The sequence below is a fragment of the Vipera berus genome (genome assembly GCF_964194415.1).
Source record: "Vipera berus genome assembly, chromosome: 7".
In the NCBI taxonomy this organism is placed as follows: Eukaryota; Metazoa; Chordata; class Lepidosauria; order Squamata; family Viperidae; genus Vipera; species Vipera berus.
Window position 1 is genome coordinate 46,970,654 of NC_138209.1, and position 18,654 is coordinate 46,989,307.

The 18,654-nt window shown below is 41.3% G+C and overlaps 1 protein-coding gene across 1 annotated transcript; it reads right to left on the reverse strand.

Moving 5' to 3' along the window:
- Positions 1–7,580: 7,580 nt before the first annotated feature.
- Positions 7,581–11,141, reverse strand: CDKN2AIP (CDKN2A interacting protein). Its single transcript, XM_081333124.1, has 3 exons — positions 10,573–11,141; positions 9,150–9,277; positions 7,581–8,678 (listed from the first exon to the last, which is right to left on the reverse strand). The coding sequence occupies exons 1-3, from the start codon at positions 10,848–10,850 to the stop codon at positions 7,687–7,689; spliced, it is 1,398 nt and encodes a 465-aa protein (XP_081189250.1). The 5' UTR covers positions 10,851–11,141; the 3' UTR covers positions 7,581–7,686.
- Between the last annotated feature and the right edge of the window lie 7,513 nt (positions 11,142–18,654).

An 18,654-nucleotide genomic window follows, 5' to 3' on the forward strand; every position in this document is an offset into this window, starting at 1 on the left:
TCACGGCCTTGAGTTAGAGAGTGAGGAAGGACACAGGAGAACAATTCCTATCAGAAAACCTCAGTGCGAGACTCATCTTTCTTTTGCCTGCATATATTATGCAAATGTATGTCACCACTCCCCATTGCTCGAGTCAAACTATCGTGTAGGCGGGTTTGGGATTGGTTGAAGAATGTAATTTCTGAGTAATCAACGAACTCTAGAAGGGTTGTTTAAAGGTTTGTGGCTAGAAAAGAGGAGTAAATGCCTCATAGACCCTGCGAAAAGTAAATGATAATTTCCTGGCAATTCTGGATAATTGTTGTACATTACTGCCTTAATTGAAAAGGTGATTCAACAGTTTGGAAAATGTTAAGACTGATTGATAATAATCTGATTTATTTTTAGTACCCTATATCAAGGTAGGATATTGGGTGTTGGAATAAAAATAATATATTAAATAATTAGGAATATATATGCCAAAAATGCAGGGAACACATAGAGAAGCTCTGGGGATGGGCTCCAGCACACGTTCAAAAGCTTGGAAGACTAAATCTCTGGTCCTGGTGATGGACTCGGATTGGATCGTGTAAAATGTTTCCAGATATTTTGAAGTTTATATATCCAGATTATATATTTTTGTGTACATTAATAAATGAATTGAAATTAATTAATCACCTTTGACTCTGCTGCATACATAGTAATCAAAAACATAAAACTCTTAAAACAATTAAAATAAATGAAAACAAGAATAAAAAAACAAAATAGCAGGAGAACACAAACAGGCTGCATTCCATTAACAGCCATATAATAATCTAACAGGATCCACTTTGTCATGGGATCCCCAAAGCTAATTGACAAAGCCTTGTTTTAAGGGCCTTCCTGAAGCCCCACAGGCTTGGGTCCAGCCTCATCTCAGAGGGAGTTAGGGTAAGATTAATGAGAAACAAGCATTTCTTCTTGATCAATCCATATTTTAACTAGAAATGGGGATTTTGTTTAGCTGATAAGATAGACTGTCAAGAATGTAATTGGCTGAGCTCACATTTTATATTCATAAAGATTTTAATTTATTAGACTTTTAACTAAAATTGGGCATTTTATCACCTATATGTGGAATGACAATTTAACTGAATATCAAACCATTATGGATTTCATTGTAAAGGTATAATATGTATCTCTTTATCTTTATTACAGCCTTAGAACCAGAAAGCCCAATGTAATTGAAAATATGTACAGATAGTCCTCAACTTAACATTTAGTGACAGTTCAAAGTTACAGTGGCACTGAAAATAGTGACTTATACCATTTTTCACATTTATGTCCATTGCAGCATCCACATATTCCTCAGAATATTTAAAATCAAGATTACTAATATTTATAATTATGGAATAAGTGGTTTGAATACCTGATAATGGAAAATCTGTAAATGCAAGTTTTTAAAAATTGTTATGTTTGTATGTTTGGATTCCTCAAAGAATGCATGCAAAGGATGTAATTTTCTTCTGTGAGAGACATACAACATTTGAGGTATGTTAATTCATAATGGATGGAAACTAACCAAAGGGAGAAGCAACCTAGAACTAAGGAGAAATTTCCTGACAGTTAGAACAATTAATCAGTGGAACAACCTGCCTGCAGAAGCTGTGAATGCTCCAACAGTTTTTAAGAAGACTGGAAATCCATTTGTCTCAAATGGTATAGGGACGTGGTGGCGAACCTATGGCACGCGTGCCACAGGTGGCATGCAGAGCCCTCTCTGTGGGCACACACACCCTCGCCCCAGTCCTAGGCCTTCAGCTGGGTTTTATAAACCCTTTTCACTTTAGGCCTCCACTGCCGTGTGCAAAGATAAAAGAAAAAAAAGGTTCAATCAATCAATCAATTTCAACTTCTCACGGGGAAAAAAAAGATCTCGCAAAGTTGGAATTGATTGAACTTTTTAGTCCCACCCAGTCTGCCGTTACCACTGCAGCCATACCCACCCAATTGGCCATACCCACCCAATAGGCCACACCCACCCGGCACCCAACAATACATAAGTGGGTTTTGGGTTGCAGTTTGGGCACTCGGTCTCTAAAAGGTTTGCCATCACATAGGGTTTCCTGCCTGAACAGGGGGTCGACTAGTAGACCTCCAAGAGTCCTTCCAACTCTATTATTATTACCATTATCATCATCCTCATTATTAATCAATTATTTTTTATTTTGTTTGGTCATGCCTGGTTTGGGTTTCTTTTTGGAGTAATGTTATATTCCAGAATTGTAGAATCTTGACAATTTTTTTAGAAAAATTGTCCTAATTAGCTAATATTAGCTAATTACCTATGTTAGGTCCAGGGAATAGCCAAGAGAATTATACCGAGAAACTGATTTGGATATATCAAAGACTGGATTCAAGTAATTTGTGACTTATCTATTTTTTAAAAGGCATTTTTTTACTAACTGAAAAATGTTATTTCATAACCATTTGGAAGAATAGACATTCTCATGCCTAGATACATTGATTATGTGGATATAAACATGAAATATGAATATTTGGCCTATTTAAATGAATTACATTGGATTAGGATGTTTTATTTTCTTTTTTATTATAATTACTACAGTGGATAGGTAAATTTTGTTTTTGTATATTTTTTAAAAAATTGGCAAGAAAATGATTTTTTTTAAAAAAAAATTCCAACCAGGCTTAGCATTTCTGATATTGGCTGAGGTCTGTAAATTGCTGCCACCTACCTTTAGGATATTGTACAAACAACAGTTTGTCTGGAATCAGTGGAAATTACTAAGGTCATTTGGCTCTCTGGGAGATAATGACAGCTACAAGCTACAAAGTGACTCCTTAGAGCAGTGATGGTGAACCTTTTAGAGACCGAGTGTTCAAACTGCAACCCAAAACCCACTTATGTATTGTCAGGCGCCGGGTGGGTGTGGCCCATTGGTGGTAACAGGAGACTGGGTGGGACTAAAAAGTTCAATCAATTCCAACTTTGCGAGATCTTTTTTTTTCCCGCGAGAAGTTGAAATTGATTGATTGAACCTTTTTTTTTTGTACACGGCAGTGAAGGCCTAAAGTGAAAAGGTTTTATAAAACCCAGCTGAAGGCCTAGGACTGGGGCAAGGGCGTGTGTGCCCAGAGAGAGGGCTCTGCATGCCACCTGTGGCACGTGTGCCACAGGTTCGCCACCACGGCCTTATAGGAAATGGAATAGAATAGATAGCAAAAACAGAAATAGAATTTATTCTTTAAAATCATGTTGATATTCATTTAAATTCAATTATAATATAACCCTTTGAAAAGGGAATTGAATGTTACACATAAATTTAAGTTCATATTTTCATATTTCATTATTTAAACTTTTAGGTCATATATGATAAATGCCAATACTTTCATTAGAATTTCAACCACTGCTTCTTGCAGTACAATTTTTTAAAAACACCAACACACAAGCTTCAACCTGAAAGACAAAAAAAATGCACTGAGGCCCATGCAGCTCCTTTGAATTTCTCCTGAGCATCACCAAGCTCCATATATGAAGCAGTTTTGGAAAGTATGTGTAGCTCATAAAGCATGACTGGAGGAGGCCCATCTTCTCAATTTAGAATTTGAACAATCCATGGCAATACTGATCTCCAACTTTTTTGAGAACAAATGGTTCTCAACTTGGTTTTCTGATCTCACTACTGAAATTTGATTTTTTTTATTTCACTACTTAAGCGACTTCCTTACCCCATCATAGATGTTAGGCCTATAAGCCATTATAAGACTGCCTCTATTCCACAGGCAATCTTAAAGAGTGGTGGAAAAAGCATAAGCCACTAAATAATTCTGGGGCCTAAATTCTTTGCAGCAATAGCCAGAGAGGAGAGTGGTAAATCAGCAACTTGGAGGGCAACTTCTCATCTCATGGATATATGAAATAAGCCCTATATCACAAATCATACATGGATGCAGTATTACCATAATACAGATATTGTTTTATCTTCACTGAATCAACTGCTAATGGCATGTATGGCATGTATATTGAGACACAAGTTTTTATTGAGGTAAGAGCATGCATATCTGGCTAAATTTAACAATAAAAGTGGAAGTAAAATGCATATTGTATTAAGCCATGGTTTGCTCCATTGAAGAAACTCAAACTGGCCTGATCCATACATGTCCGTCCTAGTTTACAAATCACAGTTGCTCAATTTGCACAACACATAAAGCCAAAATGAAGCAAACCATGTTACAGTTTAACTCAATCTATGAAGCCAGGTACGTGTGTGTGTGTGTGTGTGTGTGTGTCTGTCTGTCTTAAAATACAGTGTACTTTAGTCTACTACCTTTACCCAGTTATTTAGCTGACGAGTTTTTAGCTAGCATACCTGTCACAAAACCTCTTAACACAAGGAAACATTTTGTTAAAAATTACCAGTTCCATGACAACTATTTGTATTCATTAACAACCCATTTTCATATAGAAAATGTACAACCCATTTTCATATAGAAAATGTACCAATATACCATTAAACAAAAAAGTATACATTTGTAGCAAAATGTAGGTACACGCTAAAGTGCTTTTAACTAAAGGTACTTTCTTTTTTTCTACTCTGATTCAATATTATATCTGATTTCAGGGTAATAACCCACATAAGCGCTTCATTCAGGCACTGAAGGCAGTATTTACAGCATACCATTCTCTAATGTTTTTCAACATCATCAAGTGGGTTAGCTTGAACAGAGGGATAGGCACTGCTCTGAAGTCATGTACTAGGTTTCCCTGACGGAGAGCGTCCCCACTCTTAATCAAACACAGGTCAGATTGATAAGTCTTTTAACAGAAAAATACCACAAAATATCACTAATTCAGAGCAAATAGTATCTCTCTCTGGCTTATGATGAACACATATTTTCTTAAATATTTGTTTGAACAGAAGCCTAATAGAAAATGCCTTAATATAATTTACACTGGATGGAACTTTAGAAAAAATCACATTGATCTTTATTTCAGTCCTTTCTTTCGCTAGTAGCTCCCATCTTCCTCTCATTTTTATTACTTCTGACCCCTCTCCCCCAAATTCTCTGGAAAAGTTTCCAAGGGCACAGGGCATACATGTAGGGACAAAGCCAATTTATTTCTAGAGCTCAGACGAACTGCATTATTTTAGCAGTTCAAGCAATACTTTGCTGTAATTTCTACTTGTGTTTCAAATAGTAAAACATGAAATGATAATATACAATTTTTGTCAACATTTATATCCTGGCCCTGATGTTCAAATCACTAATGGCTAACTATCCCTTAGATTGCTTTAAGAAAAATCTCAATATTAGGGGAAACTACTGATAAAAGTCTTATATGTTCTTGTCAAAAGATATTCGTGGATTATTCAGACCCTCCCAAAATAAATTCATTTAAACCAAACAGAATACACTTGCAAAAAGAGTGCTTTAAAAATACATTGAATTTAAACAATAATTTCCAAATTGTGGCAACTTCTAATTTTGTGAATTTCAAACCCCAGAATCCTCTGCTAGCCTAGCCTTTGCTAACACTTTTGGGAATTGGTCCACAAATCCGAAAGTGGCCACTGAGGAACAGTCTCTTAAATCAAATCTCTGAAAATCAGCAAATCAATGACTAAAACTCGGAAAAGCCATGATTTGATTCATAATTTTAATATTTAAAATATTAAACTTTAAACTGAATTAGAAGAATGGTAGCACAGGTCATACAGAGGATCCCCAACCATTGCAAAAATACATTCCTAAAACCAATTGTCTTAGTACTATTTTCAAAACATGTCAAATTATATCAACAGCTTCTAACTGGACCAGGAGACAAATAATAAGCTCCGATAAATGCTTTTGAATTACTGAATCACAGCCTGGTAAGATTGCTCTATTTCTCAGTAGCTGTTGCACAATGAAAGTGGTATTTGATTTTAATTTATGGAGATATGCCTGAAATATAATGACTCTGGTATAAGCCAACATTACAGAGAACACACTACAGAGCTCTTGCTTTAAAAAAAAGCACTAATGCCAGATTGCATTTTTCACTCTTACACAGTAAATTAGTGCAACAAGTTTTATCTGTTAAAACCTAGAAAACATATTTGAAAATACACTGACATAACATTAGAATGCAATGCGGATGTTTTAATAAAACTAGCACCTATTTGTTGCAGAACTTGTTAATTTACAGCACAAGATTTAAGTTTTTAAAAGCAAGTATCAGTTATAAAAAGGGTTGTGATTATTAAAAGTGCTCAAAACAGTACATTACATAAAACACAAGAATTTTCCCCAAAATTATTAGACATAAAAATATGCTTAGTATAGAAAGCTATATTTATTTGAAAAAGTGAATGTGAGATTTTTCAAATTTGGATATTAAATCTGCTTTGAGGAACTTTAGTAAAGTAAGAAAATTGAAAGATTTAACGACAATTTGTAAGTTTGATATTAAAGGACCAGCATATACTTCTTTGAATTAAAATTTAAATAAGGTAAAGGTAAAGGTTCCCCCGCACACGCGTGCTAGTCGTTTCCAACTCTAGGGGCCGGTGCTCATCTCCGTTTCAAAGCCGAAGAGCCAGCGCTTGTCCGAGGACGTCTCCGTGGTCATGTGGCCAGCATGACTAGACGCCAAAGGCGCACGGAACGCTGTTACCTTCCCACCGTAGTGGTCCCTATTTTTCTACTTGCATTTTTACGTGCTTTCGAACTGCTAGGTTGGCAGAAGCTGGGACAAGTAACAGGCGCTCACTCTGTTACGCGGCACTCGGGATTCGACCCGCCAAACTGCCGACCATCTGATCGACAAGCTCAGCGTCCTAACCCACTGAGCCACCGCGTCCCTATAAAATTTAAATACCACTACTTAATTAGGTAAAGGTTCCCCCGCACATGCGTGCTAGTTGTTTCTAACTCTAGGGGCCGGTGCTCATCTCCGTTTCAAAGCCGAAGAGCCAGTGCTTGTCCGAGGACGTCTCCGCGGTCATGTGGCCGGCATGACTAGACGCCAAAGGCGCACGGAACGCTGTTACCTTCCCACCGTAGTGGTCCCTATTTTTCTACTTGCATTTTTACGTGCTTTTGAACTGCTAGGTTGGCAGAAGCTGGGATGAGTAACAGGCACTCACTCTGTTACGCGGCACTCGGGATTTGACCCACCAAACTGCCATCTGATTGACAAGCTCAGTGTCCTAACCCACTGAGCCACCGCGTCCCTTACTTACTACTTAATTAAAACAATCCAAATCAATACTTTGCTTTTTTAAACAGGCATGTGAACAGTATGACCAACACATGAAGCAGGTGATTAAATATTTCCATTTTTAAATAACATTTTACCATCTAGGTACAATGGTTATTGTCTGTGTTTTATTAATGGTTTATAGGATCAGGGTTCAAAAATGAGCATTACTGTTATCAAATTGTAGGAGTTACAAAATGAGACTGCATTGACCAGCAAACTGTACCTTGATTAGTTAAAAAATATAAGAGTTCAGTAGTCTATTTAGCAAATAAAACAGCACACTAGTGTGCTAAATTTTAAGGCGTATCTCTGCACACTTTACATCTTTAAAGAAATATTTACATTTACTACCAAGTGAAAATAATAATGGTATTTATTCTGCAAAACAGAACCAAGAAATAAAAAATATCTGGGACTCTCCTTTACTGTACAAAGATAACTCAGTTAATTGTGATAAAACATCATTTGCTAGTATAGGCTGTAACAGGTTCACTGTTCTGCAGTATTTCTTGAGGATTTCGTAGAGCAGGAGGTAAATTTAATGGTTTTGATTCTTCATCAAGAAGCACCAAATCTTCAATTTCTCTTCCTTTGTATTTCCTTTTACATAATTTCACAATAACTTTCTTCTTGAGAAATAGTTTCAGTGCTTCCCTTGAAGCAACTGCTTTGGCATTTTCCTTACTTTTCCCGCAGCCAGTGCCCAAATATACAGATTTGCATCTCAGTTCACAAACTATACTTTCCTGAGAGCTTTTATTTTGAGGTAAATCTGCGAGCTCTTTCAGTGGAATAAATTCAACATCTAATGTTGCCTTTACAGACTGAATGGATGAGTTTAAGAGTTCTACATGGTTGACACTTGGACTAAAACCTCCAACAGCAACTAACTTCCAAGCAACAGCTTTGTAGAGTCTATTGAAAAATGGTTGCCTTTCTTTTGCATCTTCATTTGTCAACAATTTGCAGGGCACTTTAATAGGGGCTACACTTGTATGTGAACTACTTTTTGAAGCTAATACTGTAGTACTTTCCAAGCCAACTTTCTTTTCAACTGGTAAGACATTTTCAGATTTGTGCTTAATAGCTGGTGTAGATTCATAATTAGCAGCTTTGCTTTCTATTCTTCCTCCAGTTAAAGATACTGCAGGAGCTATCTTCTGGGTCACAGCAGAAGCTGCTGCAGGCACAACATCGGGAGTCGATTTTGAAGCTGAAGCAGATTTTGTCTTCTGAGATACGGTTGAAGCTGTTGTAGGCTCTACCTTTTGGGTCAAGGCTGAAGCTGCTGTAGGCAAAGACTGAGAGTTCTCTGGGGTTTTTGATATATCTTTTTCTAGATTCTTTAGAGATTCCTTATCTGTTTCCACCCTCAACTCTGCCTTTGTAGACTTTTCATTATTAACTTCAAACGGTTTGTCAGCACCAACAGCCTGCTTCTTGCAAGGACCTTCTGGAAAGCATAAACAAATTATGTATGTAATTCTGAGTAAATACAAGTAACCTTATTTCCATAAAACACTACCAAGAGAACTAGAGCCAAAGAATCTACTTACTTTTTACCTTAAAGTCTAACCATACCTCTAAAGAAATAATTGAATTTTTCAAAAAGTTTATATTTAATACAAAAGAAAAATAACCTCTCCCATGAATTTATAATTTGGATCAAAAAATTGGAGCTTTTTTCATTTTGGGTTCTTTGGGGGGTGGGTGTAAAAAGGCAAACTGAATTATGAATTGTAACTATTTAGTGCTAGTTAACACCATCAACATAAAAAAATCACCTTACAAACTTTAAAATTTTAAGAATTATCAAAACAATAATTAAATTATTTCTAAGTATTAACAATTTTAACAAATAAGCTAACATGTATTTGGTTAAACATATATTCCTATGTGTATTTGCCAGCTATGATCTGCTAACCATTGCTACTGGATATGCCTCGTTTCACCTTGGCAACCAGTTCATCTCTCAGAGTGTGGGTTGGAGCATTGGTCACTGTGATGCCTACAGCCATGTCCATCACCTTTTCCATCACTTGCGGAGAATATCTAAGCAGGGAAAAACAGAAATTAGCACTTTGAGGAAAATGGATTCTATGTTCATGACATTTAAAGCATCAAAGGCTTCTAAAACACAAGCATTGGGTTGGTGCATGTTAAACTATTTAGTTAAGCTATTTAAAGCATCATTCTGTTTAGAATGTCAAGGTGATGTACAATTGTTAAATTGTAATATAAAGTACAATAAATAAAAGCTCAAAATCTTGATTTTTTAAAAAAACAAACAAATATAAAGTGTATGTACTTAGGCTAGTAACACATATTAGGCCCATCCCAAGAGATTACAATGGAGGTATTAGACAAGCTACTACAAGGATTTCTACTAATTGAATGTTGATTCAACTATTCTGCTATATGTAAAGGTTTATATTATGTGAACAGAAAACATTTAGGATGACTTATCAAAAGTAACACCAAGAGACTGAAAGCAAGAATCAAGCATTTCAGTGAAAAGAAAAATACAATCCTCAAGTCAATGGGGATAGTTTAACTGTAGGTGCCCCATAAGTATTACAGCAATACTTTCCCTTCAATCCCCTAAATCTGGGCATAGAAGAAAAATAGTAAACAGGAAATTTATTTGGGAAGATTAGCCAAGAATTACAATGTATTAGAACCATTATATTCTGCCCTAAAACAGAGGACAGTCATACCAAATGAAGACATTATACTTTATCATAATAGCAGCTGCAATAACTAGATGCAGATACACAAAAGACCACTTAAGGATTTCCACATTTGCCACTGTGACTTTTGTAAGAAAAAGTAGAATAAAAGATGATCATCTTGCAAATTTTCAAATGTGGGAGACTTCAAAGCAATCTTCCAAGCCACCTCCTCCCCAAGAACAAATCTCATATGATAACATTTTTTTCTGCAAATAAGATAGCTGTTGAAACATTTGCATCGGCTAGCTAGAAAAGACAACCACATTTAAAACAGCCAGTTCTATTGGTTAAGGCACTAGGCTAGAAATTCGGAGACTGAGCTCTAGTCCCGTTTTATCTGTGAAAGCTGGCTGGGTGACCTTGGGCCACTCTCTCTCTCAGCCAAACCTTATAGGCTTTTTGTGGCAAAAATAGGAGGAAGAAGTATTTGGTATGTTTACCGGCTTGAGTTAATTTATAAAAATGCTGAAGATGGAATTTAAAAAAAAATAGAAAAAAATCCCAACATCAGAATCTTCTTCCCCCGCTTTTACTATAATAAAATACGCCGTTTCTTGAAAGCACATTACTTAAATTTGTAATTCTTCACCAAAAACATTACTGCCACCAACTTACCGACACCCCAGGAAGACGTGGTTGGCCCACACCCTGGAGAAAGAGACCAGGCGACGGAGCTCCGCGTGGTCGGCGTCGTCCTTTCGGCTTACGGACAGACCCTCCGCATTGCGAATCAAGAACTCCCGCCGGTACTGCCAGTGCTGCTCGGGCTCACACTCGTCGCGCAACTTTTCTACCCAATCAACGCCGGTATCGCCCGTTTCTCCCGTTTCCTCGTCCCCCTGGCTAGACGCCGCGGCGGGCCCCGCTACCGGGGCGGCCTCCCCTTCGGCCATGGGCCGCAGGGAAATGGCACTTAACAACCGGCAGCTTGCGGCTCGCTCTCTGACACAGGAATATTTAGTTCCGGCCTACGTTATAGGAACTGGCTTCCCGTTTAAACCGGACCTAGCGCAAAAACCGCTCAACATCGGCCCCATCCCCCGGAGGTGATCAAATCAGAAGTTGCCGAATTATCATAGCCAAGATCCGGCTGCCTATTTATGACGTAATTTCCGCGCGACCTGCCGCTTCCTGTTTATGAAACTTTCTGCCCTTCCTTCCCATCGTTCCTCCCGACTCGGTGTACTTTCCGAGGGAATGGAGAGAAGAAAGTGGTTTCTTGTGCCAGATTCCTCTCCGGATTGACTATGGATCTCTTGACCTGTAGGGCGGGAGAGTAAAGTAAATGATCAAAGTCTCTTGTGTCCACAACTCCTCTGGGTTCCCTTTCAATGCTTTTTGCTGAAAGTCTGTAAATTAAAAGGTTTTCTTAAGGTGTCTTTTGATTCCCGCGTCTTCTTGGTGGTAGGAATGGGGTTTTACTGGAGCAATCCAACCAAGAATGTTTTTTATCTCTTTGCAGACTTGAGCGAAGACAACCTAAAGTTATAGGCAACTTTAAGAAAGATTTTGAGATACTTAAATAGGAGTAGCAAAAGAGAACAAGGATGATCAAGGGAAGAGAAACTATGAAAATAGTTGACTCTCAGAATATACTCAAGTAGAGGCTCGGAAGACAGCTGACAGAGATCCTTTAATATTAATTCTGCACTCAGCAGGAAATGCAGTTAGTCTAAATATACCTTTCCAACTTTCCTATTCAAGCTACAACACAATGGTTTAATTTCCGAGATACTCTTATTTGTAACTCAAGCATTTCTGACATTTAAAAAAATTTATCTCAAGCTTCTATGCCGGTCCATTCAGAAGATTCTGAACAATTTATGCTTCTGCATTCAGTAATAGGTTAAAATAATTCAAACAATAAAGCTTCAGTTCCAGTAGTCTGTTGAATCTGCTCATAATTCAATCTTCCAATTTACACCAACCCTTTTCTGACAGATTTTCAATGCTAATAGAAACATTGTAGTGATGGGGCAGTCCTTAAATTGAAGGAAACACTATACAGAGAAGGAGGGCTATCACTCAGAAAATTCAGTATTTGGATTTGTGTTGATAATCTTGTTTGACAGTGGAAACAATTATCTTTCTGATCTCACCAGGTAGGCATTCCACTTGGAGCAAGTGCACTTGGGGATAGTCAGATTCTGAGCTAGATAGAGCTTTAAAAGAATAGCACCTTAAATTACAACTAGAAGTTAATCATCAGCTAGTGCAGCTTCCCCAGTAAAGGTGTCAGAAGGCAATGCAAACCCATAACTATTGGGGCCATTGTATTCTAAATCACTTGCAACCTCTGAATGTTCTATAGGAAGGGTTCTGTGTAAAATGAGTTGCAGTAATCCAAACCTAAAATGACAATGTGGCAACCCAGCAGTGTCTCCTTATTCAGAAATGGTTATACCTGACAAAGTTGTGCAAAAGCCTACTTTGCCATGGCTAATTACTGTTCTAGAGAGACCTCTCAGTTCAAGAATACCTCCAGATTACTAGCCAGCTGCATCTGGCAGAATGTAATTTCATTTAGAGTTATAGATGAATCAGTTAGTCATAATATCTTGCTGGCATTAAGCCTAGGTTTGTTTGAAACCAGTTAAGTATTCAAAATAAATATTGATAAGAGCAGGACACCCCCTCGTCACCCCAGAGAGAAAATACTTTGGCAAATACAGGAAGAACCCAATACATACTAGTCTGACTCAGTGGCAGGCTGAGGCTAAATAAACATTTAACACACACTGGCTACAAAATATCACATCTAAACCATAGGAATGCAGAACCGGCTAACAGCAATTAGCATTGACAGTATTGTGTTCTTGGTTCGGTTAGGCATTGACGAGCGGTGAAACAGCAAACATGTTTATTCAGTAAGCAGCCCTAAAGGCTGCTGAACTGCTATATATACAGATCACCTCTAGGCGGCAAACAATAGATTTAAAATAACAATTCCCGCCCAAAACACAGTTAACAGTCCTGGAGACCAGCAGTCTGGGTCTCAAACAGTACAGCTGTTAAACAAGAGTACAGCAATTAAGGTCAACACATTAAGCAACTGATTGCAGCAATTAAGGCCAATACATTACACCCCTCCCCCCTAGACAGTTCATAATCTCAACTGCTTGACATAATCCTGTAAATACTTAGGCGGCCTTTGCGACTGTTCTGAACATCTTGGGGTCGCTGGATACTCCCGGTCTGCCCACTCACCAGCCAGGCTGGGTAGACCAGGTCCTTGAGACCCGATTGCTTCAGGCTGACTCTAGCCCCTTTGACAGGCCTGTTCCGGTAGGTCCATTTGGGGAACAGAGTCTGCTGGGCTGGAAATCGGAGCCACTTGCCAGTCCTGTTCAGTGGGTGCAGTCAGTGTGTCTGGAGAAAATTCACCTACGGCTAACCCCCCCCCCATCTCCTCGGCTGAGAGTTTTGTCAGAGTATGCAGACTCTGCCGTCAGGCCGTTGTCGCGCCGCCCCTGTGGTTGGCCCACTTGAGAGTCTTGAGCCAGTGACTGGTTTGCAAGCTTCCGACGCAGTTGGTCAATGTGCCGTCAAATTACTCAACCATCTTCCAGGACCACTTCGTACGAAAGTGGCCCTGACACCTTAGCAAGCACAGCTACCACCCACAATGCCCCGTGACCCTAATTCTGGGCCCAAACCCAGTCACCAACTTGCAAACTTCGTGGTGGTTTTGGCTGTGCTGTGTCCGAGGCAACTCGGTCAGGGTGTAGCCGATCCAGCTTAGTAAATAAGTGCCGGCCCCATCTCAGTTCCGCTGGGCTTCTGCCTGTTGAGGTGCAGGGAGTTGTGCATTGGCAGAGTAAGAAGTCTGCCAGCCTGTGATGCCAGTCCCCTGTGACGATCCTCTTTAAGGATTCTTTGGTCATTCGGACCACGGGTTCCACTTGGCCATTCATCGCCAGGTGGAAGGGGGGTGAAGTGGCGTGCCTTATTAATTGTTGGGGGCAATAAGCTGACTTTGTAATAATGCTGCTTGGGGTGTGTGTGAAAGCCCTAATAAGCAGGTATATACATAGAATGAAGGCTACTGCTAAGCTTGTAAGCCGCCCTGAGTCTTCAGAGAAGGGCGGGATATAAATGGAATTAAAATGAAAAATAAATAAAAGAAACCCCTTGAACTGTACATTAAGTGTAGCTTCTCCTTTGACCGCTATGCGTGAGTTTTGGAAATCCATCAGCAAAAGGTTAGACAGCCTGACTTTAGTTCGTCTGCCACTGCAACTGCAAATGTGCTTGAAGGTCCCTTGGGAAATTATGGATAGGACTGACCCTGTATCCAGTTCCATGTTGCATGGAATTCCCTGAAGCTTGACCTTGAGTCTAAACTTCTCTTTAAGGGATTGATGGGCACCAGTTCTGAACACGCTCCTCCAGCTGAAGCAAAACCCTACTCTATGTTGCCCCGAGCCCCCGATACCTCTCCTGAATGCTTTTTCTTGCGGTCTGTCCCTCTGGCGACCTCTGCAGATGGTGGCAATGTGGCATGGTTTGCCACATGCCCGGCATGTTGCTGCTCAGAACCGATACTCCAAACATCTATGGCGGCCTCCACAGCCCATGCATCGAGGGAAGAAAACTGCCTTGTCAGCTGGCCTCTGTCCCCTCTCCGGTTGCTTTCACAGCTGATCGACCTCGAGGTCCATGTCAGAATCTTCCACTCATTCTGCGTCCTCGTGGTGGACGGTCTCTGGACTGGGGGTGTTCTTGGATGGCTGCAAAGCTTTAACAGCCCCTCTGATGGCTTCGTCGGCCATCACCTCCTTTAAGGCATCTTGGAGTGAGAGAGTCTTCTTCCGCGAATAACTTCTGCTGGAGCTCTCAATTTCTCAGTACACAGACTAAACGATCCCTCAGTCTTTCTTCAAGGTATGCAAAGTTGCAAAGCTGAGACACCTGTTGGAGGGCAGCTATGAACTCAGTTGCAGACTTGCCAGGCTGTTGCTCCCACTGCTCAAATGTGTGTCTCCAAGGTTTGACAGAAAGTTTCGGCTGAAAGTGGTCCTTGAGCTTCTTTTTGAGATCTGCTTAGGTGACCAACTTGAGTGGAGCAGGGGCGACCAGGTTCTCGGCTATGTCAAAGGTAGATGGGCCGCATACGCACAGGAGTTTTGCAGCCTTCAAGCCATCTTCACTAACCTGGTTAGCTCGTAGATAATTCTCAACGCGAGAGAGGTAAGAACTCCACCTCTCGGGATGCGCCATGTCGAATTCCTCCAGTTTGCCGACTTTGGCCATGGTGAGTTGTTCTTGCTTGCAATGCCTTGTGCTGCTAGGCTTCTGTGCAGGCCCTAGGTTGGATCCTTAGGGCGTGGTGGTCTCCAGTGTGGCTTGCTGGCAGACCGAGCGGGGGAATGTAGCTCCTGCCAGGCTCTGATGCTGGCCTCATCCCCTAGTGACTTCTGGCTCTCTTCGTTAAGCAGCACATCCCATCCTCATTGCCACTGTTGTGTTCTTGGTTTGGTTAGGCATTGATGAGGCAGAGCAGTGAAACAGCAAACATGTTTATTCAATAACAATAGAAGCAGCCCTAATGGCTGCTGAACAGTTATCTATACAGATCGCCTCTAAGGCAGTAACCAATAGATTTAAAGTAACAATTCCCACCCAAAACACAGTTAACAGTCCTGGAGACCAGCAGTCTGGGTCTCAAACAATACAGCTGTTAAGCAATCATTCAACTGAGTACAGCAATTAAGGTCAACACATTACGCAACTGATTGCAGCAATTAAGGCCAATACATTACAGACAGGATTAGAATAGAAACACTAAAAAGTACACAACAAGAAAATAATTACACTGGATCCCTCCTGGAGCAAAAATTAACCCTTTTTATACAGAATTGATAAAGGAATTAACCCAACAATAGACACTGACCAACAAATCAGAAAAGACAAATTTTAAACTCGCGAATCAGAAATGACAATTTTGGAAACCATGAAAGGGTGTAAGAACTCACATTTGAGGACCATTCTGTCTAGCTAGCTGGGGATTCATGCTGAATTGTCACTCAACTTTAATCTTCTTGATTAAACCACTCTTTCCAGTAGCTGGCTTCACGTTCTATTTATTCTCCTCTGTGCTGCTTGTGAGAATCCTGGCTGGAAGATTCTGGACGAGGGATTTCCTCCCAACACTATCAACGGCTGACTTCATAAATTGGAAGTGCATCACCACCTCCTTCTTGCCTAAAGATGCAGTAATCACTGCTTGTAACTTGCCACTGACATCTCTTTAGGGCTTTCACCAACTAAGGACAACAATGGTGTATTCAATAGATCACATCATGCAATCACTGGAAATATTTATTTATTTATTTATTTATTTATTTATTTATTTATTTATTTATTTATTTATTAATGGGATTTATATCCCGCCCTATCTCCCGAAGGACTCAGGGCGGCTAACAACAAAACATATAATAAGTACAGAAATTAAGATAAAAATAAAATTAAAATCATCTGTGCAATAAATTAAAATTAAAAATTAAAAATAAATTAAAAATTGTAAATATAATTAAAATGCCTGTCAGTCCAGGTCAGCCTGGTGGAATAGGAGTGTTTTGAGGCCGCGGCAAAAGGATTGGAGATTTTGGGCCATCCGAAGCTCAGGGGGGAGCTGATTCCATAGGACTGGCGCTCCCACAGAGAAGGCCCTCCCCCTGGGGGTCGCCAGCCGACATTGTCTAGCCGATGGTACCCTGAGGAGGCCTTCTCTGTGTGAGCGTACTGGGCGATGGGAGTTCGTTCCTGGTAGCAGATGGTCCTGCAAGTATCCCGGGCCTAAGCCATGTAGGGCTTTAAAGGTAAGTACCAGCACCTTAAATCTCACCCGGAGGGCAACCGGTAGCCAATGCAGCTCACGCAGGAGGGGTGTAATATGGGAGTATCGGGGTGTTCCCATCACTACCCGTGCAGCTGCACTCTGCACCAGCTGAAGCCTCCGGGTGGTCTTCAAGGGCAGCCCCATGTAGAGAGCATTACAGTAGTCTATACGGGAGGTAACGAGTGCGTGGGTGACTGTACGTAGGGCATCTTGGTCCAGAAAGGGGCGCAATTGGTATATTAGGCGAATCTGGGCAAATGCCCCCCTAGCCACGACTCCAATATGATCTTCAAAACAGTCGTGAATCTAGGAGGACGCCCAGATTGCGTGCTCTATCAATAGGAGGTAACATCTCTCCTCCTATAGTCAAAGATGGAACCTCTTGGACTAAATGAGATGACGGTACGTAGAGCCACTCAGTCTTGGCCGGGTTGAGTCGAAGCCTGTTCTTTCCCATCCAAATCTGTACCGCTTCCAGGCAACGGGACATCACATCAAGGGCATCACTGGGTTGGTTCGGGGTGGAGATGAATAACTGGGTATCATCAGCATATTGATGATATTTCACCCCGAAGCCACGGATGATCTCTCCCAGTGGCTTCATATAGATGTTGAACAGGAGGGGCGAGAGCACCGATCCCTGAGGCACTCCACAACTAAGGGGCCTAGGGCTTGACCTCTGCCCGCCTGCTAACACCATCTGCGAACGGTCCGAGAGGTAGGAGGAGAACCACTGCAGAACGGTGCCTCCCACTCCCAACCCCTCAAGACGACGCAGTAAGATACCGTGGTCGATGGTATCAAAAGCCGCTGAGAGATCTAATAGGACCAGGACAGAGGAATAACCTCTATCTCGGGCCCGCCAGAGATCATTCACCAGTGCGACCAATGCCGTCTCCGTGCTATACCCGGGTCTGAAACCCGATTGGTACAGATCCAGCTACTCAGCTTCCTCCAGGATCAAAGGGAGCTGTCGTGCCACCACGCTCTCAACGACCTTCGCAAGAAAGCGAGGGTTGGAGACAGGACGGAAGTTGTTTAAAATAGCTGGATCCAATGCAGGTTTCTTAAGGAGGGGCCTTACCACCGCCTCTTTCAAGGCGGCAGGGAAGTACCCTTCACTCAGTGAGGCATTGATAACTGCTAGGAGCCAGCCTCGTGTAACCTCCCGAGATGCATAGACTAGCCAGGAGGGACACGGGTCCAACAAATATGTTTGGAACGTATCTGGGTCCATCAGGCACCTGGGGCGGAACCATCTGGTCAGTTCCGCCTCCCGGAAGCGGGGGGTAACATGACGGAGGCCCAGCCGCAGGAGATAATGGTCTGTCCATGAAAGAGGTTGAGATGTTGGAGTAACCCCCCCCCCAGACCATTAAGCCACTGCCCAGAGATAAAAATGAGATCAGGCGTGTTTCCCCCCTCGTGAGTCAGGTCCTGAATAATTTGGGTCAGGTCCATGGCCATCATGGAAGCCATAAACTCTCGGGCCACCTCCGATGCACCACCCAGGGAAGGCAGATTAAAATCTCCCAGAACCATAAGTCTGGGAAATTCAACCGCCAATCCTGAGAGGGCGTCAAGCAACAGGCCCAACTGACCACCAGGACCCCACCTTAAGAGGAGGTACTCACATCCGTCTATCTGAGGGGCAGTGGCCTCCCGTGGATGGAGGGTCTCTCTAATAATGACCACCACACCACCTCCCCTACCCTGAGCCCGAGGTTGATGCAGCACATGGAAACCTGGAGGGCATAAATCAATCAGAGGGACTCCTCCCTCCAGGCCCAACCAAGTTTCCGTGATGCATGCCAGGTCTGCATCCTCCTCCTCGATCAAATCACGGATTGCTATCC

What these genes read in the sequence shown, in the direction of transcription:
- CDKN2AIP (XM_081333124.1), bottom strand. Translation starts at nt 10,850, where the DNA reads ATGGCCGAAGGGGAGGCCGCCCCGGTAGCGGGGCCCGCCGCGGCGTCT. An exon ending in CACGTCTTCCTGGGGTGTCG is followed by an intron (nt 9,278 to 10,572) that starts GTAAGTTGGTGG and finishes TTCCCTGCTTAG; the next exon opens with ATATTCTCCGCAAGTGATGG. An exon ending in AGGCATATCCAGTAGCAATG is followed by an intron (nt 8,679 to 9,149) that starts GTTAGCAGATCA and finishes TATGCTTTCCAG; the next exon opens with AAGGTCCTTGCAAGAAGCAG.